This window comes from Lissotriton helveticus, chromosome 6 (assembly GCF_964261635.1).
Source record: "Lissotriton helveticus chromosome 6, aLisHel1.1, whole genome shotgun sequence".
NCBI lineage: Eukaryota > Metazoa > Chordata > Amphibia > Caudata > Salamandridae > Lissotriton > Lissotriton helveticus.
The window spans coordinates 1,221,971,574-1,221,994,676 of record NC_136067.1 but is presented as its reverse complement, the minus strand read 5'-3'; the positions used below and the strand labels follow the sequence as shown (position 1 = coordinate 1,221,994,676).

Sequence of the window (23,103 nt, the reverse complement as noted above, 5' to 3'; positions counted from 1 at the left end):
AAAAAGAGTCTCTCCAGCACAGATCAGGCTCAAGTTTGGTGTCCAAAAACAGACCCTTGCAAGACAAGATGCGATTGTCATTTTTCGGGCCAAAGTACGGAAATCAAAACCAGGAACTCTCAATTGGTGCTTGTGGTTGGAACTACAATGTAAAATGTCATCACCTGCTTTAAAATATCTACTAGCAAGTCTGACCACCCTGGGGCTTATCGAGCTCTGGGAAACACCTATCAGTCACTGTCTCTCCAAAAAAATAGCAAGGAAAACAGTAAAGCACCTATTCTGGATTGAGGACAAAGCAGCCTTATCTAAGAGGACACATGGCTGGATGACTCTGAGCACCTTATTCCACCCCTCTTCTCAAAAATACCTAGCCCTGGGGTTTGCTAGATCTACTAAAATCCAATTTGTAAAGTATGACTTGGCTTTCTGCCATGCACAAAGCATTTTCTGCACTGGTTGAAAAGCCAATTCGACTCCATCTGCCGCTTGTGCGGCACAGCACAGGAAGACATTCTGCACCTTCTCTTCATTTGTAAAGAACTGACACAAGAATGAAAACAGCTTTTAAAACCACTTTTTAATCATAGAGGCATCCGCACACGAAGACAAGCGGTGCTGGAATGTTTTTCACCTGAGGACACGCAGTTGAATTGTTGCCTGGTAAAGGTTTTGAGGCAGGTGGAGAAAAAAATGCCACAACTTTTGACAGGCACATCTCAGCACTAACATTGGGCAGAAGTTGGGTGCAGGGTTTAGAATTTAGCACAAAAACCTCCAAAACCGACCAACCCTCGCTGGCTGTTTTTATTTAATAAAAATAAGATTTGTGAATCTTTTCATTGGATTCACAAACTTTCGCAATGTGCTGGACTCATATTGGATCTTTCACAGGATCTGCAAACCTAGTTTCAAATGCAAAACATGGAAATGGGCTAGTATGAGCTAGTATGGGTCGATGAAGTTTGCACTGGGTTCATAGTCTCCAGCCAGGAGTTGTTTATCTCGAGATGGCCACGCTGGAGGCCATGAACCCAGCCATAGGCAAAATAAGTTAAAAAAACATAATTTTCGAATCATGGGCCTGGAGGGGATGGGGGTGAGGGGGTAACAGTATACTCATTCTGCCCCCTTATGTGCCCTTTCATTCTTATTTTCAGGACATGTGGACTAAGTCCCAGACACACACAATTGTGGCTGCAACATTTTACTCAAGTGTGGTCAGCCAATGAGAGTGCCTCAGTTCTGCAGACCCAACTTTAGGTTCACTGAACCAAATTGGATGAAGGTAAAAAAAAACTTCCCTTGTCCAATCAGATTTGGTGTTTTTTTTTGGTCCATAAAAGTTTGCAAAATCAGGTTCATGGAATTCCACAAGTTACTGGTCCATAATGTAACATATTCATTCCCAGACTGGAACACTTCTTAAATGCTGATTTTTCAAAATGTTCTGAATGGATTACACCAAACCATGCGAAGCACTTCCTTGAATAAGTGGCTAACTTTCATTCAGCTTTTTTTTCTTTCTCAAGGAGCTAACAATTCTATAATAGGGACTATACGAAATGTCATTTTTGAGAGCCCCCTTTTTTAGGAACCATTTTGACAGATCTAAATGAAACTTACCTAACCAACAACTAACTGTAAAGTCACTTTAACCTTTGTTTTTTCAGTGAAATTATCGATTTTTAAAAAAAATAAACTAATATGGTAATTCCATACCTTACTGTAACATCACTTTAATCTTTAATTTTTTTCCAGTTAATTTCAATGTATTTTCGCCTTGAGCATAAACTCAACCGCCTCAGGCAACCTAGAGCCAAGCTAGGGATTAGTCTCTGGCCAGGCCATGCATCAAACAGCAACACCATGGTGGCCAACATTTGGCTATGCACAGCCTCTGGACATGTCCTGAGCCCATCAGACCCACGGTAGGCCAACCCCCGGCTGCACATAACTAAAGGCAGCACTGGGTTACTTTAGGGATTAATGCCTACAATGCTCAAATTATCAGATGAACTATCCCAATCACAATCTCTATTGCTGAAAATTCATGAGATCATCACATTCACAGCAAAGGGCCTTTTTTTCTACCGCCCGCCCAGCCAAAAGTAGAACCACAGAGGCACTATACAATAACAAAATGTAACCTGACAATGTCAATTGCGTTTACACTCTTCTTTATTAAAATAATTTTTTTTCATAAAAAGCTTTTTCATCGAGAGACAACAATCAATGTGGAGGTCATCTATTTTGCACAATCCCACATTGGTATATCACAAGTTGCAATGTACCTTTAAGTATCACATCAGAACATTTAAAAAAACACATATACCTTAGCAGAGCTTTCCAAACTGTGTGTCCTGACACAGTACTGTGTCGCCTGCAAGTGGTGGGTGTGTCGCAGGCACTTAGCACATAACTGCTGCTAATTAAGAGGCATTCCTAGACACTCTGCTCTATGGGGGCTGGGCGATTGAACAAAGCCTCATTAACACTTAAATGGTCTTTTAAAAACCTGTGAAGTGCTCAGGTGCCGCTGTGTGTGTGCCGGGAAGCTGGGGTAGGTGACAGAGGGTGACAGACAGAGTGTGACAGACGGAGGGTGACAGACAGAGTGTGACAGACGGAGGGTGACAGACAGAGGGTGACAGACGGAGGGTGACAGACGCGATAGAGGGAGCAAGACAGAGGGGGGAGGCAGAGGGATGGAGAGGGAGACAGACAGAGGGATGGAGACAGAGGGAGGGAGACAGAGAGGAGTAGGAGACAGAGAGAGGAGTGAGACACAGAGAGGAGGGAGACAGAGAGAGGAGGGAGACAAAGAGAAGGGAGACAGAGAGAGGAGGGAGACAGGGAGAGGAGGGAGACAGAGAGAGGAGGGAGACAGAGAGAGGAGGGAGACAGAGAGAGGAGAGAGACAGAGAGAGGAGAGAGACAGAGAGAGGAGAGAGACAGAGAGAGGAAAGAGACGGAGAGAGAGAGGAGGGAGACAGAAAGAGAGAGGAGGGAGACAGGGAGAGAGAGGAGGGAGACAGAGAGAGAGAGAGGAGGGAGACAGAGAGAGAGGAGGGAGACGGAGAGAGAGGAGGGAGATGGAGAGAGAGGAGAGAGACAGAAAGAGAGAGAGGAGGGAGACACAGAGAGAGGAGGGAGACAGAGAGAGAGAGAGGAGGGAGACAGACAGAGAGAGAGGAGGGAGACAGAGAGAGAGAGGAGGGAGACAGAGAGAGAGAGAGAGGAGGGAGACAGAGAGAGAGAGAGAGGATGGAGACAGAGAGAGAAAGGAGGGAGACAGAGAGAGAGAGGAGGGAGACAGAGCGAGAGAGAAGAGGGAGACAGAGAGAGAGAGAGGAGGGATACAGAGAGAGAGAGGAGGGAGACTGGGAGAGAGAGGAGGGAGACAGAAAGAGAGAGGAGGGAGACAGAGAGAGAGAGGAGGGAGACAGAGAGAGAGAGGAGGGAGACAGAGAGAGAGAGGAGGGAGACAGACAGACAGAGAGAGGAGGGAGACCGACAGACAGAGAGGGGAGGGAGACCGACCAACAGACAGACAGAGAAGGGAGACCGACAGACAGACAGAGAGAGAGAGAGGAGGGATACAGAGAGGAGAGAGACAGAGCGAGAGAGGAGGGAGACAGAAAGAGAGAGGAGGGAGACAGAGAGAGAGAGAGAGGAGGGAGACAGACAGACAGACAGAGAAGGGAGGCCGACAGACAGAGAGAGGTGGGAGGCTGACAGACAGACAGAAAGAGAGAGGAGGGAGACCGACCGACAGACAGACAGAGAGAGGAGGGAGACCGACCGACCGACAGACAGACAGAGAGAGGAGGGAGACTTACCGACAGACAGACAGAGAGGGGAGGGAGACCGACCGACAGACAGACAGAGAGAGGAGGGAGACTTACGGACAGACAGACAGAGAGGGGAGGGAGACCGACCGACAGACAGACACAGAAAGGAGACCGACAGACAGACAGTCAGACAGAGGAGGGAGACGGACAGGTAAACAAGAGTCAGACAGAGGGAGACAGATGGAGGGAGACAGAGAGGGAGAGAGAAAGAGAGAGATAGAGAGACGGAGGGAGACAGAGACAGACCGAGATAGAGACAGACCGAGATAGAGACAGACAGAGATAGAGACAGACAGAGATAGAGACAGCCCGAGACAGGGACAGACAGAGACAGATAGAGGAAGAGACAGGGATAGGGGCAGACAGATAGAGGCAGAGACAGACCGAGACAGAGACGGAGAGGGAGACAGAGGGAGGGGACAGAGACAGACAGACAGATAGAGGCAGGGACAGGGACAGCCAGATAGAGACAGAGACTGAGACAGACAGAGAGACAGAGACTGAGACAGACAGAGAGGCAGAGACTGAGACAGAAAGAGAGACAGAGACTGAGAGAGACAGAGACTGAGAGACAGAGAGACAGAGACTGAGACAGACAGAGAGACAGAGATTGAGACTGAGACAGACAGAGAGACAGAGACTGAGACAGACAGAGAGACAGAGACTGAGACAGACAGAGAGACAGAGACTGAGACAGCCAGAGAGACAGAGAGGGAGAGAGAGACAGAGGGAGGCAGAGGGAGACAGAGGGATGGAGAGGGAGACAGACAGACAGAGGGAGGGAGACAGACAGACAGACAGACAGAGTGAGGGAGACAGACAGAGGGAGGGAGGGAGACAGACAGACGGAGGGAGACAGACAGATGGAGGGAGACAGACAGATGGAGGGAGACAGACAGACGGAGGGAGGGAGGGAGAAAGAAAGAGGGAAGGATAAAGATAGAGGGAGAGAGACAGAGGGGGGAAACAGACAAGAGGGATACAGACGGTGATAGACAGAGGGAGGAAGAGAGAGGGAGACAGACAGAGAGGGAGACAGGGAGGGAGACAGGCAGACAGGCAGACAGGGACAGACAGATAAAGGCAGATACAGACAGAGAGGGAGACAGAGGGAGAGAGACAGGGACAGGCAGGGATGGACACAGACAGGCAGAGACAGGGACAGACAGGCAGAGACTGAGACAGACAGAAAGAGAGACAGAGAGGGAAAGGGAGACGGAGGGAGAGAGAGAGAGAGAGAGAGAGAGGGTGACAGAGGGAGGGAGAGGGATGGATACAGAGACAGAGAGAGAGGGAGACAGAGAGGGAGACAGAGGGAGGGAGACAGAGGTAGGGAGACGGGGGAGACAGACAGAGGGAGGGAGACAGAGAGGGAGGGAGACAGGGAGGGAGACAGAGAGGGAGGGAGAGAGACAGAGGGAGAGCGAGAGGGAGACAGAGGGAGAGAGAGAGAGAGGGATACAGAGGGAGAGAGGGAGGGGGAGGGAGGGGGAGGGAGGGAGAAAAATGTCTTCTGGGGGTAGAAACCCCCCGAACCTGCCTTAGGTGGATTGGGCTCACTCACTACCGTCGCTCACTACGCTGCCTTACTGTGTCCCAAAATGATGCATCTCCAAAAAGTGTGTCACTAACATGAAAGGTTTGGAAAGCTGTGCCTTACAGTATCACATCAAAACATGTTTAAAAAATACATTCATGTAAGTATGTCCAATACATAACCCAACAAGCATTTGCAATGCAATAGGTCTCGCATTAGGAAAGTTTGAGCTATTGGCATTGTAAATTACCATTTTTTTTATTTGTGTTGATTTTGAAAATAGATACATTAATAGCATTGTCATTTACAATGCCAATAGCTTAAACTTTCGCAAATGTGACACCTATTGCATTTGTAATACAATATGTGTTGAGAGTGAGTGAGTGAGTCAGTCAGTGAGAGAGAGTGGACGAGTCGGTCAGTGAGAGTCTGTTAGTGACAGTGAGTGTGTGAGAGAGAGGGAGAGTCTGTCAGTGAGAGAGTGAGAGTGGGAGAGTCTGTCAGTGAGAGTGAGAGAGCCCGTGTGAGTGAGAGCCAGTGTGAGTGAGAGCCAGTGTGAGTGAGAGTCAGTGTGAGTGAGAGAGTCAGTGTGAGTGAGAGAGTCAGTGTGAGTGAGAGAGTCAGTGTGAGTGAGAGAGTCAGTGTGAGTGAGAGTCAGTGTGAGTGAGAGTCAGTGTGAGTGAGAGTCAGTGTGAGAGAGTCAGTGTGAGTGAGAGAGTCAGTGTGAGTGAGAGAGTCAGTGTGAGTGAGTCAGTGTGAGTGAGAGTTAGTGTGAGTGAGAGTGTCAGTGAGAGAGTGAGAGTCTGTGAGAGTGTCAGTGTCAGTGAGAGTGTGATAGTGAGAGTGAGTCAGCCATTAATGCAAGACATTTGCAAGTAGGGTGAGTACTCTAAAGCTCAACTTTCATTGTGAAAATGGTTCGAATATACTGCCATTGCCACTGTGTGTTGTACTCATGTCAACATAATCCTGCATCAAATGGCGTTGGCGTTCAGGGATATTTGTGCGATTTTAAACGTCATAAAAGCAGTGCTTACAAGGAGAGTGCGTTTTTTTATTTTTTTTATTTGCAGTTTTAAAGATCATTAAAGCTGTGCTTACAAAGGGTGTGTGCACTAAAAAAATTTTTTGCTATGTTTACTATTCAAGAAATAAATAAACTTAATATCTTCCTGTGATTGTTAGCTTGGGTGGTTGGGGGGGTCTGAGCACATACTTATAACTCTGTTAAAGATTATTAAACCAGTGCTTACAAAGGGTGTGTGCGATAATAAAAAAGTTTGCACACTTCTTGTATTACATATATTTGTAGATTGCTTTCATAATATAACTTCCCTTGCAAAGTCACCAAATCATAACTTTTGAAAGATGAAAGAGGAGAACACCAACATCATGCCAAGAACAGCCTCGACTGTGTCTGTTAAAACGTACAACGCGAAAATAACAATAAAAAGCTCATGTTTTCCACCCACGCCATGCATCAAAAGGGTCACAACAGAGCGTGGCAGACGTTTGTTCCGAACTGGAAATAGAGTTTGGAGAACAGCTACGCGAGACCTATTGCATTTCAAATGCTTCTTAAGCTACCCTAGTAATGTCTCGGGTTGATTATTGCAACTCTCTCTATCTCGGTACGGGAGAGAAGCAATTGATCAAGCTGCAGGCTATCCAGAACGCGGCCGCCAGAGTTCTCCTGAACCTGCCAAAGCGTCACCCCACTTCCCAGGCCATTCGAGAGCTGCACTGGCTGCCAATTAAGCGCAGAGTCCAGTTTAAAGCCCTCTGCTTGGCCCACAAAGCCGTACACGGAAAAGGATCAGACGATCTGGCCAAACTTCTCCCGCGCTATGTGCCCAACCGAACTCTAAGATCGGCTAATCAAGACCTGGTCTGCGTGCCTAGAATCCGGAAAGTGCGTTGGGGTGGAAAATCATTTTCTAATCAGGCCTCCAAACTTTGGAACTCATTGCCTGTCGAACTTCGCTCACAAGCCTCCAAACTGAGATTCAGAAAATCCCTGAAAACATGGCTGTTCTCCCTGCCCTGATCTGTCTCACATCACCTTTTATTCTACAGCGCCAAGACGCCGCGGCATTCGAGCGCTTAATAAAAACTTCAGTCAGTCAGGCAGTCAGCTACGCGTCGAAATATCTGAATCTTCTGCTGTGCCTTATTGTATGAAGTAAAGCATATACCCAGCATTTCGTGGTGCTAAATGGAGCATTATTAACTATAATGACTTCAACGAGATTGTTTAAGGCAAAAGTTGGTGGCAGCAGACGCTAATGATGTGCACATCATGCCCCCAACTCAGGTAAAATGTTTAATTTTAAAAGTCTTACATGCGTGGTGGTCCAGTAACTTGAAGAAGCAAGAGCTTGTTATTAAGAAAAGTGCACATTCCCATGTATTTGAGTGATTTGCATGGAAATGTACGCAATTTTAAATCTGTTGTCATCCTTCTATGAAATGAGTACAACTGCTTAAAGTGTGACCACCATAGAAGCCAGGACCCCTGCCAACTTTAGCGTTCAGCCGATGGTTTCTTCTAATGCTGTGGACTGCAGATTACTTGGAATAGTCTACATGCAACTGTTTAAGTTGCTAAGCAGAACTAATTCTGTATGGAATTGTAAGACGCCTTGAGAAAGGCATCTGTAGGATTAGGCATCAACACTACAAGGTAATCACTTGGCAAACTACTTAAGGGAAAGCGCTGATGGCATGGTGTGGAGCAGTGTGCCCTGCTGCCCCATGTCTCAGCCAGCCACACAAGAAGCATGGCTTTAGAGAAGCCAGGTAATAGTGCCTTGTTTGAATGCCACCTCTTTTGTAAAGGTCTCTGCTGGGGGAGATCAAGGAACCACCGTGTGATAAGTTTATTATCATGTATTAAACATTTCTATTGCCAGTCACTGCTGCTTATGATGATAGAAATTCTGAGAAGGGAAAAGGCCATTTTGGATGCTTTAGAACGGACCAAGATAAAAAATCTGATTGCATCACAGAGTAGATGTGCAGTTTTTCGGTTAAGTAAGTAGACCTCCTGCTTTCATGCTCTCCTAAGCAGCATATCTACCTCGGGAATCTTCAGATCCGTTTCGTTAAAGGAATCCTAGCTCATATGAGGCCATGTGTACAACTCTGTTTCTTGTGGATCCAGTCTGTGCCCTGTGATGCTCAAGTTGGTGTGTTCCTAGGCAATTAAGTAGAGCTAATAAAACGACCCTAGAACACGTAGCTACTGAAATATCTCTCATAAATGTGGCTGTTGGAGAAGCGCTGTCATAGGAAGCTGTTTTTCACGTTAAGGAGTTGGAGGGTAGAGCAGGTCGCGGACTGCGTTGCTGGCCCATTGCTGAGTCGGAGGTATGCGCTCACTAAGCAAGGCACAATCAGGATTTATAAAAAGAAATCAATGTGCAAGGAATGGTCAACATTCTCCCCGTCACCTGCAGTCGTCCTTTAGAATGTGCTTCCCGCCCCTCTGTGAGATCTGAGCCCTATTGCCTTTGCCTGTCTCTAAATTGCTGCAATATATCATCGACTTCAAAGACTTGTATGTTGACTTTTATTGCAGAGCTGCATGAACTGAGCCCCAGCAGACTCTACTGAATAGGGAAGTAAAACGCACGTAGACCAGCAACAGCCTGGCCTCGGTAAATTGGCACGAGGGTAAATTGTTAATATTATTTTATTTTTACAAAAGACATGCCTAAAAAAAAAGCATTTGGTGTGGGGGCAGGGATTTCAGTGGGGAAGTAGCAACGGAGGGCCATCGGTGCAAAACGCACGCACTCTCACGGAGTGCCTAACGTAAATGAAACAGGATGGCATGCACAATTTGGAGCGAAAGCATGTTTTTAACAAGCATTACACAGCACCCCACATCCTAATGCTGATTGTGGCATGCACACTTTGGCTTTAAACATCTGAAGTTCAAGCACGAGTGGCAGGATTGCTTCAAAAGTAAGGAAAAATAAAATGTGCCTTTTTTTCTCTCTTTACTTTTAAAGTAATCCCGGCACTCGTGCTTTAGCTTCAGATCTTTCAAGCTAAAGCACTGCTACCGTAATTGAAACCAAAAGTAAACAAAGAGGGGAAAAAGTGGATGGCAGACGTTTTTTCCTTTTATTTATTTACTTTTGTTGGGGCACCCGCGCGGGTGCCCCATTGTAACAAAAGTAAATAAACCTGGCATTAAAATAAAACACGTAATCAGTTCGCCCATTTCTAAGATGCTATCACAAGATGGAGAAGCGGTGGTTTAGCTGTTAGAGCTGCGGACGTGAGACCTGGAGGGCCAGTGTTCGTGCCTCGGCATGGCTTAACATTTGTTAAGTATATGAAAATTACGATCATAAATAAACACATGGCCCGGGAGAAAAGAAAGTCACACTCACACACACTTACCAACAATGTCCGAGAAGCATTGTTACCATGCGCCCCCAAACATATTCAATAAACAAATCTTAAAGTGTCATGACAAAAAGACGGCCGCAAACATTTCAAGTCTGCCAATGTAATGAGCTTTCCTGGAGAAACTGAAATGGACAATAACGTTTGCCTTTTAGAAACAATAGGGATTATGTATAAAAAGAGGACATACTAAAACAATTATTTGAACCACACATCAACTTCATGTTGGACGGTGGAAAACCCGACCGAGTAATCTATAACTCATTCCTTTGGCCGGTGTACGTAACACCAAAAACACACCTAAAGCGGCATGTCCCAAACAGATATGCTCATTATTCCAAGGCATTTTAAAACCTACATCAATAAGTAGAGACTAGTAACGTTACTCACACTAGGGTCGTGCCCCAAGAGGGCGCATGTTAAGACGTCTTGGTACATAACCGTATAATATAGAAGTGCAAATAGAATAACTACGGACACAATTGTCCCATTCTATTAATAGTATTTGATCTGCACTGTGAGTGTAGTATACGAATGATAGCAGAACGAGCAAAACAGACTTCAGTGGGCAGGAAGAGCCGGCTACACGGCTTTTAACAGACACAGGCTGGAGATTAGCACAATGCATTTGAAAAATAGTACAACTCAGGAAGGGCTGGATGTCTTTTTTTGTGCAGTGATATCAAACGGAGAGGACACGCTACAGACAGCACACTAAATGACTGTTTCATGGGGACAAAACGCAACAATAATAATGTGATTTAATCCTCCGTTAAACTGAAAGGTCAGTGCTGCGAGGAAAATAACAACAAGCAATGTCCTGAGCAAATGGTGGGGGCCTGAAGCAGTGGAGTCGGAGAGGTGAAGGGGGAGTCACAGGGAGATTAAGGCGACAGGGGCACTGCCTGGCGGCTGTGAAGTGCAGGCGGGGGGCGGGGAGCAGAGCCTTTGAAGAGCCAGAGTCACGGCAAGTGAAGTGAATATTTAGGGGAGGAGAACTGGCAGGCTGATAGGCAGAAGGCTCAGGCAAGCTCGTGCACGAGGCATGCACTTCCCAAAATCCGCTGGAGAGCCCTTGCTTGGCCTGAAGTATGGTTTGGCTGCATTAGGGCTCTTTTTCCTATTCCTGCGGAATAGGAAAGGGGCGAGCCCTAAAAAGGGGATTTTCGTGTTACTGTAGGGCAGGCCTCTGGCCATGACCTGCACCCGACACCGCCAGGGCCAGCCAACAGCCTGCTGCTTATGGCCCAGCACTGCCACTGCCGTCTGCTATGCAGCTGCAACTGTTTTTGGCAGTGCGCAGTGTGGCGTTGTCCGCATGGGTGGGTTGTTGGTTACCATACATTAAAAAAAAATCCATTAAGGTTCTTTTTTGTCCCTCAACACCAAAGGTGGTCTTCGCTGGGTCCTGCTTGTCTGCAACAGAGCAAAATCGTTTTTTTTCTTTTTGGCCACATGGGTATTCCACTTTGACACCTCCACAAGGGCCAGGGTCAAAGGGTATACCTACCCTGACCCCTTCAATGTGTTTTTCAACATAGTTTCTGAACGCGGGGACTGAGTCCCTAATTCGTATAAGGAGGACCACAACATTTTTTGTTATGTTGCGGCTGCCAATCAGATTGTTCTGGCCCACGGCAGTCCCTCGGGTCCACCTAATAACAATGCATTTTTTTCTCCAGGACTCCCATATGAGTCGTATGGCAACATACTGCTATACATTTTAAACATTTTATTTCTCTAAAATGGCTAAACAGAATTACACCAAATCACAAAAAGCATGCTTTCTGAAGAATAAACTAGTTTTTCATCTTTCTGCCAAATGTGGTATAATTCTGTTCAGCAATTTTTACAGTATCATTGTTTAATTTTTCCAATGAAAAAAGCTGGGGGGAAAAACTGGTATGGGACCCCTATTTTTAGCCCGCGCTTGACTAATCACCTCGAAACTTTACGGGAAGGAGCTAAAGTTTTCCTTTCAGGAAAGTTTGTGAAAATTCTTCAAACATCGCCAGTGTTATTAGCAAAACAAAAAAATGTTTTCCTCAATGGAGGCTCTCTCTCGCATATAACTACACAGTGGCAACAGCTACTGCGTAACATATTATTGTTGGGATAACCACTGTGTATTATAGTTCAAATGGTGTATCCAGTGAAAAGGCATTTTTGATTCACCTTTAACCCCATGGGTCGATAAGCATGAAACTTGGCAATGTACTTGCACAGTCTCGGTGCAGGTTAATAAGGGAAGGGGGTGAAAAATAACAGTTTTCCCCAGTTAACTCCCTTAGGAAGTTTGACTTGAATCTTCAGGCCAAACGACTGAGCAGAATAATACCATTAGTAGAACTGTGCTCAGATTGTAAATTGGCGTAAATGTATTCAATAGTTTTTTTTTCAGCATGGCGTAACATTTTTTTTAAAGTTTCCAAGCTGGCTTTAAAGGGTTAACACTTTAGTATAGCTCCTCCGTTTAAACCAACGAGTTATAACTCGAGAATTACATCAAAAACATTTTGATTTTTGTTTGACAAAATGTGTTTGGCTGGATGGGCGCTGAATCATTTTTTCTGCTATCTTGAAACTCATGAGTCATCTCTAACTTGAGAGTTTAGCACAGTGAAAAAATAATTCCGCTGCCAAATGGGGCCAACTCCAAAAAGGGCAATGATCAGGCGTACCCAGATGTGTGGAAATTAAAAGATTCTTCTGAGAAACAAGCACCTAACACGAGATATGAATCATGAGTCGGAGTTTGCCAGCAGACATTTTAGTTGCCAAATTGGACTGCCTTTTTGTGCCTGACTTGCGAGTTGCTTCTAACTGGCAAGTGTTAGGAAGTGTGTAACTAAAGCTCAGGCAATGCCAAACTTTAAATGGATATATGACGTTGCTTGGAAGGCAGGAGGTATGACACGAGGCCATGACAAATGACAACTCCTGCTGCGCAGTTCCTGATATATATAGGTTGGCCCTAATCTGAACCCCCACTGTGCATGGTGCTCTGAATGCAGTGCACAATGTATGGCTACAGGACAGGCCCTGCACCCAACCCCTACTGCCAATGCTTGCAGGACAATGGTAGCTTTGGTAAGGTTGGGGTCGTGGATTATGGATAAGATACAGAGGGTCTTTTTGTCTCTTTGTTTTGAGCAACGTTTGATTTCACTTTCCATCATGACTTTGGTTTCCAAGGTATGTAGTGACTACATTCCATTGAATGAACGCTCACAATTGATATGGGTATCTCTGGTAATACTGCTTGAGTGAGCATTCAACAGGGGTACCAGATATACAATATCACAGCATGCAAGAAGCTCTATTTAAAATTGGAAAAAAGAGGTGAAAGGACATAGATTTACTGTAGTATTTCCTACAGCTCGGAAGGCATCTGGTAGCGTTTAGAAATTCCTCATTACTGATGTGCATTTCTACATATCACAGAATCATGTAGTAACCAGCAGGTCTTAAAATCCAGGAAGTGTCAGTTCCCTCAGCACTAGTATTGCAGTAGACTGCATTCCTCTAGAAAGCATTTTCCTCTTACAGTGAGCAACTCCGTATTAACAGGATGATAAACAAACACAGCTCCTCCCTTTATGTCACCACTGGGAGGCAGACTTAATACCCCCTTGCACTGAGAAGGAATGTGCTGCTTTAATGAAAGGCCCACAAGATGTGCCACGAAACGCCCGCTTGAAGCTTATTAAAATTACATAGTACATAGGGATTATCTCACAACTGCCAACATTACTAGGTTCTATCACCGGGAGGATGCAACTTGCCCACCTTGTCTCCATGTAGGTGCTGACGTACTAAACATGGGAAATATATCTCCTGGGCTTGTATTGTAGGACTTAGAAACATAGGGTGGACTCCAGCTTCCTAGATGTGGGGTTTATAGTGGCTTAGCAACTCATTACCTGTAGACAGAAATATCTAGAGCCCCCACCGGTCACAGTTTGGGAGCGCTCGATGCTCAACTGGGCGCAAGCAGAAAGTATAGCCTTGCGTGGAGAAGGCACACCTGGACTGACAAAGTACCCCATTGCTACTTACAGGGACACTATTTTATCTGATTTGCAGTCTAATCACTCACCCGCTGCGGGCAGTAGTCCTGGCACAGTAGTACAGGCAATGGATGCGCAGTCAGGAATTGTAGGCTGATGTTGCTTATCATGCTCATTACAACATCGCTAATGCACATTCTTGTTGTGGTCACTAGCGGTGCATATTCCACCCAGCATCCGTTGGAGATGACAGCTAGCGGAGTGGTGGCGGGTGGTTCAGTAGTTGGGTCTGTTATGATTTTTTGTTTGGGTTTTGTTGCTCAGTTTATCAAAATGTGTGAATCTGTTCCTACTGTTTGCTATGTTACCACAGGTTATCTGCCTTTCCTACTCTTTATAGCAGGAGTTTACAATCAGACATCCTATTAATTGTAAAAGTATATACATCTCGGTCATATGTCCTAGTCTGGAGCTAAGCTCTTGTATTTCTCATTTTGTATGGGCGTAATGGGGTACACTTGCTATTGTGATTCTACCGTTTTACTGGCATTACCTGATTATCACACTGTTTTGTAAAGATTATGGGCCATATGAATGAAAATTCCATTTTGCCATTCTGTAATAACGATTTTTAGAGAATCGCTATTTGAGAATCGCAAAATGCTATGTATGTAGGATCTGCAAATAATTTTGCGAATCCTACATATTCCTTAATTGCGAATCGCAGATTGCAATTCGCAATTAAGGAATACCTCTCCATTCATTCCTATGGGCCCAGAGGCCCATAGGAATGAATGGGAAGACATTCTCAATTTGCGATTCTCAATTAGAGAATCGCAAATTTAGAATGCAATTTCATGGGTGCCAGGGTGTCAAAAGGACACCCTGTTGCCCCCCTGAAATGTGCATGAGTGCCCATGTGGCACACATACATGCCCTAAGTGCCATGGCACTTTGAAAAATGCAAAAAAGTGCATTTTTCAAAGAAATCGCAAATTACCACCAACTTGAAGTTGGTGGTAATTTGCGATTCCTTATGGCCAAAATTGCACTTTTTCTGGGCCTCATACATTGCATTTAAGGAATCGCAATTTGCGATTCCTTAAATGCAATCGCAAAGTAGGGAATCGCAAATTTGCGATTTCTTATTTTGCGAGGCTGTTTTGCTTACATACATACCACTTAGCTATTTTGCGCTCGCAAATGCCGAAATTCTGCAAATGTCGGCATTTGCGATTGCAAAATTGCCTTCATACATATGGCCCTATATGCCGTTGTGTATTCCTCTGTATGCTTCATCACCAGTCTCTTGCTATGCAATTGTATTGTATAATTGGAAAACTTCAATAAAGAGATTCAAACAAAAAAAACAGGGTGATGTACAGATTAGCTGAAATTTCTATATGTAATGGTGATGGGTGAACACCCTTCTGCATAGTGATGGAACAAAGTCTGGTGTAGTATGAGTGCTGTGCTATTTTGCAAAGGTTTATTTTTGTGAGCCAACGTCTCCACCATTAGCGAAGGGTTTGGGTGAAAGATGGAACAGAAATTCTGCCAATGGTGTCCGCCACTACTGAGGGCACCTATTAGGTACCGCCATTATGATAAAATGCCAGTGGAGAATTTACCAGTCTGTTAGACACACAATTCTTCTCTGGTACAGTCTATCATAACTGCTATTTCCATTACTGGGTTCTCGCTACAAAACATGATGGTGGACCCAACACTTTACACAGGTAGTAAATCTGCCACCATCTTTGGCAGAGTGGCATCACAGCATGACTGAACCACCAGTAGACACAGATATGTCTGCTCTGGTGTGACATCAGCCATTGATGCACTGCCAAATAGCGAAGATTGACTGCAATGGTTGACGATGAGGGTATTCATTTTTGTGGTTATCCTTCTCCCATCATGTTTGGAATAGAAGCAAAAACTCACTGTGGAAAACATCAAAAGGTATAGCGTGAAATAAATTCTATAGACACACTTTTCTTGTGGTGCCCAGTTTGGAAATGGACCCTTCCTAAAGTTTGAAAGCTAAAACTTACATTTTTGGTGAGATTCTGTCTTTGAACTCATTTTAAGAATGCGTTTTGATTCAGTGTGCCACTTACCTTTCACGCCTCTGTTAAGCTGAAGCAGCGGATGGAGCAAAAGAAAGAAGTGGAGCTGCAACTTTCTGAAAGGAGAATGGACCTGCTGAAGGCCCAGTCTGCCAAGCATGAGATGGAAGAAAAGATATACAAGCGTACTGCAGAAATTCAAGATCAGGTCACACATGACCTTAGGTAAGTCATTGAATGCTGACTAAATTATGTACTGCACAATCACGGATGTAGTATGCATAAGTGGAAGGATTATTGTGAAGGGCTGGATTGGCCACCAAGACACTGACAATTCCTTAGTGGACTGCAAGCTACCAGGCTGCTTGCAAGTATAGATGACCAACCATGTTTCAACCTGGAAGGTGGTCTTCTTCTGTCTGCCTTTCTCTACTAAGTCAAAGCAGTCTTCTTTTAATGTAGCTTATTCGCCTGGACTGTGAACATGAATTACTTCTAAACTACTGCTAATGCACACATGCAGCATGTTTTCTCTGGGACTGCACAATGTATGCAACGTTTGGAAAATGTCCCAGATGTGGTTTTAAGTGATGGGGAGAATGAGGTATATCCATTTTAACATCATTCTCACTACGAAAGATCGGTTCTGCTTTTCAGTTAGAAGAAGATGAAGTGATAGTGAAGTCTGAGCATTGCTCAGCCAAGCTTATAAACAATGGTGAATTTCTTTAAAACAAATATTTCTAATTTAATGTAAAACAATGGGGTACCTAAACATATACAATTGTTTTTTAAGTGCCTACATGAAGTACATCAAGTGGTACACATACTCTTGCTAACAAAGTCCACTATCAGTGATTATGTTACATGTAAGCTAATTGACAATTAAATCTCAATGTTGCCTTCCTAATTTTCAGTGATACAAATATGAAATCAGGAATTTCATGTTGTTTTCATGTTGCCTTGACTTACTTCAACTTAACCCAAAGTGGGAGGTGTTCAGTTTCCCCTTTTGGAAACAACGGATTCATTTTTTGTCTGCACAGAGAACTATATTTCACCAGTCATTACAAAAAAATGGGGTCACCCTAATTGGTCTTGGACCTGGGTGCAATATGATACAAAAGACAATGGTCCTTGACCTTGCTTGTAGAAAGAAGATTAATCAGTTAACCTTTAGTATATTCAATAAATAATTTCTGAGCATGCTAAATCATCAGCATCTCATGGGTTCCCTGTGTTTTTTCAAGAAGCACTGCGTGCTACCCACACTGCACTACTGAGACTAATACCCTACACATCCTGACCTCACATGAAAATCATCCCTGCCCCCTAATATTGCTGGACCTCTCAGCTTCCTTCAACACACTCCCATAGCACCCTCCCCCTGGAGTCTTGATTGGGATTCACCAGCAATGCGCCTCCCTGGTTCTCCTCCTACCTTTCCAACTGACATCAGTTTGTTAACATAGGCACCTCCAGGTCCTAAAATATCCCCATCACCCAAAGAGTTCCCCAGGGTTCCATGCTGTCTCTTGTCATATTCAACCTCTAGATGCAGCCGATTGGTGCACTACTCATAGATAACACATCAAGGTTCACCAATATGCTGATTATACACCACTCTGCTTGAAAGTCTAGTCTGCTTTAGACATCCAAAGCCTCAACCACTATCTGCACATCTTCCAGACCTGGATGTCCAGCGTTTACCTAAACCAAGACAGAAATCCTGTTATTTGGTAAGAACAACAAACAAGAAACAGAACAAACCTGGCTCAATGATATGGACCTTGATGGCTTTGAACCCCAACTTTCACCGATTTTCACTTGGATTCATTGTGGACAACAGCCTCAACCACAAGGAACACATTGCTAAAAAAAAAAAGACTTTCGCACACCATCTACCTCTTCTAAATAGGAAAACAGTTTCTTCCGTAAAGCGCCTTCAGAAATACTGTTCATGTGCTTATACTCTTGCATCTGAATTATTGTAATAACCTGCTCCATGGCCTTACAGACTCCACATCGCACCACTTTAACCTAACATAACATATACATTTGTTCACCCAGAAGGGTATCTGGGTGCTGAATAAAAGATATTTATTGTTACCCAACTCAATGGTACTCTTTTTATCAACCTCAGAAGGATTATAGGCCGCCGGAATATGAACCTGTGACCATGAGGTCGAACACAGGTCCCTACATTGGACGCATTAGTCCACTAAGCCACCAGACCCTACCTCACACCTCAGCCCATCTCAGTGATGGTCTGAAGAAAAATGCTCACGTCACCCCTATCCTGATGGAACACTTCTTCCTCCCCTCCTGGTGCGCACCATTTTAAAATCCAGCTGAATCATCTACGAAGCCATCTCAACTGGAACCGCTGCTTATGTTTAAGACCTGGTCTCCATATCTGTTGGTTCTCGGCACATCCCCAGGCAGGAAACTATCAGCATGCCAAAAAAAAAGCATAAAAAAATGACTTGCAGCATCTCTTTTCGATATATCCTCCTAGGATCTTGAACAACATTCCTGTATCAAAGATAGTTTCAGCTCCTAGGCTTATCATCCCTCCCCCCTCATTCAATCTTCCTATCCTGAGCTTATTTCGAGGTGGAAGCCCCCTCGTTGTTGACTGGAAATGCGGGTTCATGCTTGTCTGTGATAACCCACGATAAGAGTTCTAATTACTCCAAATCTTTTCCTATTTCTTAGAGCAGCCTCTTTCTTGATAGATCACTTTTTTCACCAGTGTATATCAGTCTATGTTCTGCTTTCAGGTTTCAGGGTCCAGAGGAATTCCTGCTCCCCAGGCTTTCACAATTTTCCTTTTGGCTACCATTAAATCCAGCGTGATCCATACTCTCTGAGTCTAGTCACCTCCGTCGCACCCACACATTAAGCAAAAATCTCTTTACCAAACTCCCCAGTCCCCCTCCTTCCAGTTTTTGAATATAATCTGTGATTTCTGATCAAAAGACTTGTATCGCCGGGCACTCCCAGAGGATGTAAAACAAGGAGCCTACCTGTACACATGCTCGCAGGCATAGGCCAGAGGTTGCCCTGCCCATTTTTTAGTAGGACCATTCAAGAGTAGTATGACCAATGTAAAATACATAGCTGTACCAATCGAAACCCAGACTATATCGCAACCTCTCTAGGGGTACCTAGGGCCTCCTCCCAAACCCCATCTTCAAAGTTATCACGTCCATCACCCCCGTCTCTTCAGTTGTTGTAGGAAAGCAGGTGTGTGGGTTACAATTATTTTTGTCGGAGCCGCGTGAAGGGGGAGGGAAGCCAGACAGCCCTGAGAGTAACCGTTGCCATATCGGGTAGAACGGACCCCCCAACACGCTGTGGCTCATGAGGCCATGTAACCTCTTTTCATAAGTGTCTTTAATCGCCAATTGGGCGCAACGGACCTTACATTAAACATAGATAGGTACATTTTCACCTTTTCTAATTTTTTGTAGAGCACACTTTTAAATCTACACACATGTGAGTAAGGTGGGGATAAGTAGTGCACATCCTCGTCCTGAAGAAGGAGTTCTTCAAACTCCGAAACATGTCGACGCACTGACATGGTTGGGTTACCCTAATTAGTAGACCACAACCATCCCAGCACTCTTTTAACAATACCAGCCGGAGACTTAATACATTTTTTCAGTACTCACGTGCCAGGTATTTTTTAATTTTTCCATCTTCACCTCACCACTCACATTGTTTACCCACACACACCAAACACATAGTTCACCTTTAAAGTGCTCCTGCGTAGTCGTGAAGTCGTAGCACGCCGCATCCCGTAGAGGTTTGCGAAGACCCCGATGATGAAGCATGACACCAAGGGGCCTGTTGGTGTGTGAGGGGTATTTTAACAACATTGGTTGCTCCCCACCATTGTGGTAACAACCACCTTCCACCTTGTGGATTCCATTTTGTTTATGATACATTTTTTAGTAGGACCATTCAAGAGTAGTATGACCAATGTAAAATACATAGCTGTACCAATCGAAACCCAGACTATATCGCAACCTCTCTAGGGGTACCTAGGGCCTCCTCCCAAACCCCATCTTCAAAGTTATCACGTCCATCACCCCCGTCTCTTCAGTTGTTGTAGGAAAGCAGGTGTGTGGGTTACAATTATTTTTTATATGTCAGGGATGGGGCTTATTTGTCCATAGGTTCACTTAATAATCTATCCTCCAGGGGAGAGACTTCCTCCAGCTCCATACTCGTTCATTAATACTGATCTCAGGGCATGTGTCACCTGTAGATATCGGTAGGCTGTGGAGGCTGCTAATTGGTAGTCTTTGGTAAATTCAGAGAGAGGAATTACACCTCCCTTAACTTACATGTCCCCCACTGTGATAATGCCAATAAGGTTCAACCTGGCAATGCCCTTTGATCTTCCCAGTGCCGCTAACATCTCTGCATTCCTGAGTGGGGTGATCTATTTTATTCTTCTCACCCATATTCAGAATTATTTCAATCGCTGTTCAGGTGGCGGTGGATAGCCCTCTCAACATTTGTCTTCGATAGAGCACTGCCCGGTCGCTCCTCGCACTCATTGCATGTCTGTCCATTTGTAATGCTGTTTCAGTCTGTGCCATGAAGACCCAGTAATTGACTGTAATTGCAGCTCCCAATAGTACTGTTAGATATCTGGAAGGGCAATTCCCCCATCATACCAGCCCTACATCAGTTTGAGCAGGGTAATCTCTGCTGGGCTGCCATCAAATAGTAGAAGACGAAATTCTGCCACAATTGTCTTGAATTACCCTTTAAGAACCTCATAGGTGGGTCGTGTTTTGTAACACATATCAGAAACGTGGCAAGGACATTAAAGCTGCCCTACCAAGAATGGAGAGCAGCAGTGGATGCCAATGATGCACATCGCCTTTCAGCCTGTCCAGCAGAGGGATTAGATTCCACTTGTGAAAGAACTTCACTTTTGGTGTTAAGTAAGTACCCTAGTAGTGGAATCCACTCCATACAGAGGTCACCTCACAAAATGGTGGCAGTCTTGCTATTCCTCCCCTAAGTGGGTATAGTAAGGACTTGTGCTAATTGATGACATACCCAGAGTATTTACTAAAGTTTGTGAGCATTTGCATTATTCTGTCCACCGTCAGCTCGGGCGAACATATAGAGTAGCACATTGTCCGAGTATTGAGATATTTTGTCCTCCCAAGCCCCACCCCAGTCCAATTCCTTCACCAGTGGACTCTGTTATATCCAGGCAGCGAGGGTCTCCAGTGCCAGAGTAAAGATCATTGGCAACCGGGGGCTTCCCTGTCTAGTGCCCCTGATTGAGACTGAATGTTGAGGAATATGCCCCTTTCTCCCTGACCCTAGCCAGTGGGCCATTGTACAGCAGATGTACCCACTGCTTATATTATGGTCAAATCCCAACCTGTCCAATACCGCAAACATATCAGGCCATTCCAACATGTCAAAAAACATTTTTGCGTCCAACGGCTGGGCCATTGCATTATCACTTATATTTTCTTGGGCATTGCTTTATAGAGTTCCAATGTGAGTCCATTGGGGCCCATGGCCTTCTCCACCTGGAGCTCCCATATCGCTGCCCCAATCTCCTCAATCCCTATGTCGTTGTCTAGATACTCTACATCGTCCTGTGTTAGTAGGGGGATGCAGATATCTTTGAGAAGGGCAGCCAAATCCTCGGCTGTCTTCATCACCGCTAGGGAGTATATCTGGGTGTATGAGGCAGCGAAAGCTTTGGCTTTGCACTCTCCTCTGCTAACCATTTCCCCAGACTCATTCTTGACCTCTAGCACACAATTTTGGGACTGAACTCCCTGTCCAGCTAAGCAAGGAGTTTGCCCACTTTATTTCCAAACGTCATACAGCCGGTTGGCGTTGCTCTATGCACTGCCCTTGAGGCATCAGTGGCTAGGTTCTTATAACCTTGCTGCTCAAGAAGCCGTTCCGGTTCCATGATTTCTCTCTCTAGCTCATCCATTTAAGCTCTCTTATCTTGCTTGAGTCCTGAGATCAAGGATAGAGCCTGTACCCTGACAACAGTTTTGTAAGCTTCCCATAATGTTAGGGTCGAATCAACTATGCCCACATTTTTCTTGATGTAATGTTCTATGGATGTATGCGTCCCTCCCATACCCTTTGTTGCCACCTCTCTTAGCACCAGAGACGCGTGTCACATCTCTAGCTCTGGCTCCAGGCCACACACATTCCTCTGCAGTTCCTTTTATGGGCCTTGGCTAAACTCCTTCCTCGTTTCTTCCTTCCCTTCCCGTGCTCCAGTCTGTACTGCCAGTCCGTGATGTTTAGTCATTGGCTGTCCTCCTCGAATTCACTAGGAGACCCGGGCATCCCCCAATCTCTCTTCTCTTTGCACCCCTTCTCCGCACTTGAGGCAGGTTATTCAGGCAAGCATGGAGCCTTGGTCCAGCATCATTCTTGAGGTGGTGTTTCTGCAGCCTGCCATCTTTCGGCTATCTACTTTCTCCTTCCCGCATCGAGCACTAGAGCGGAAGAAATAGGGAAATGGATTGATTGATGGTGGGGGATTTAGGGACGTTGATGTCTAAGCAGCTTCACAAAGCAGTCGTTTTCTTCAGTGGTTGCTCACGCTTTCAAGGTCTGTCACTTCTTGGAAAGACAAAAGTCTGGCATCCAAAGCAACAGACATCTGGGCTAGCCTTCTGTCATTATACTGCACTACCAGGGAACACGTGGCTTGCTCCATCATTGAAGTTTCATGCCTTTCTGCGAGGTACATTTCTTATATACAGAAATAATGTAACTGTGAATGCACATTCCAGCGGACCCCCAAATAAAAGGGATCAGGCATATTATCCTCATCTCTGACATGACCCTGCAGGCAATGTGATTGAATGTATAACATCAGAGAACGTAGGCTTGGAAGAATTTGTCACTGAAAGATTTGATATAATAGTCATGATGGAGTGTTGGCGCATGCAGAAAGTAGATAGTAAGAAAAGGTAGTTAAAGCAGCAATCTTTGTTAGCACCAAAAGAACACTATAGATTTTATGGCACACAAAAGTGCAAACACTGATAAACCTGTTTTTTAAACAGATTTTTTTAATTGATTTTCAAAGTAAACAGTACAGGTCATAGTAGTGATTTATTGTGACAGTAACATTCGGTACACTTGTTATCAAAGACACCTTAGCGATGGTATTCCTAGGGTGCAGATTCTCGGGC

At 44.9% G+C, this 23,103-nt stretch overlaps 1 protein-coding gene across 1 annotated transcript in view; it reads left to right on the top strand.

Moving 5' to 3' along the window:
• The window catches only part of LOC144763373 (uncharacterized), an 851,355-nt gene that overhangs the window by 334,808 nt on the left and 493,444 nt on the right, over positions 1–23,103 (top strand). Inside the window, exon 5 of the mRNA XM_078648937.1 lies at positions 15,960–16,114. Within this exon, the coding sequence (XP_078505063.1) occupies positions 15,960–16,114 (155 nt within the window). The remainder of the gene's footprint in view (positions 1–15,959; positions 16,115–23,103) is intronic.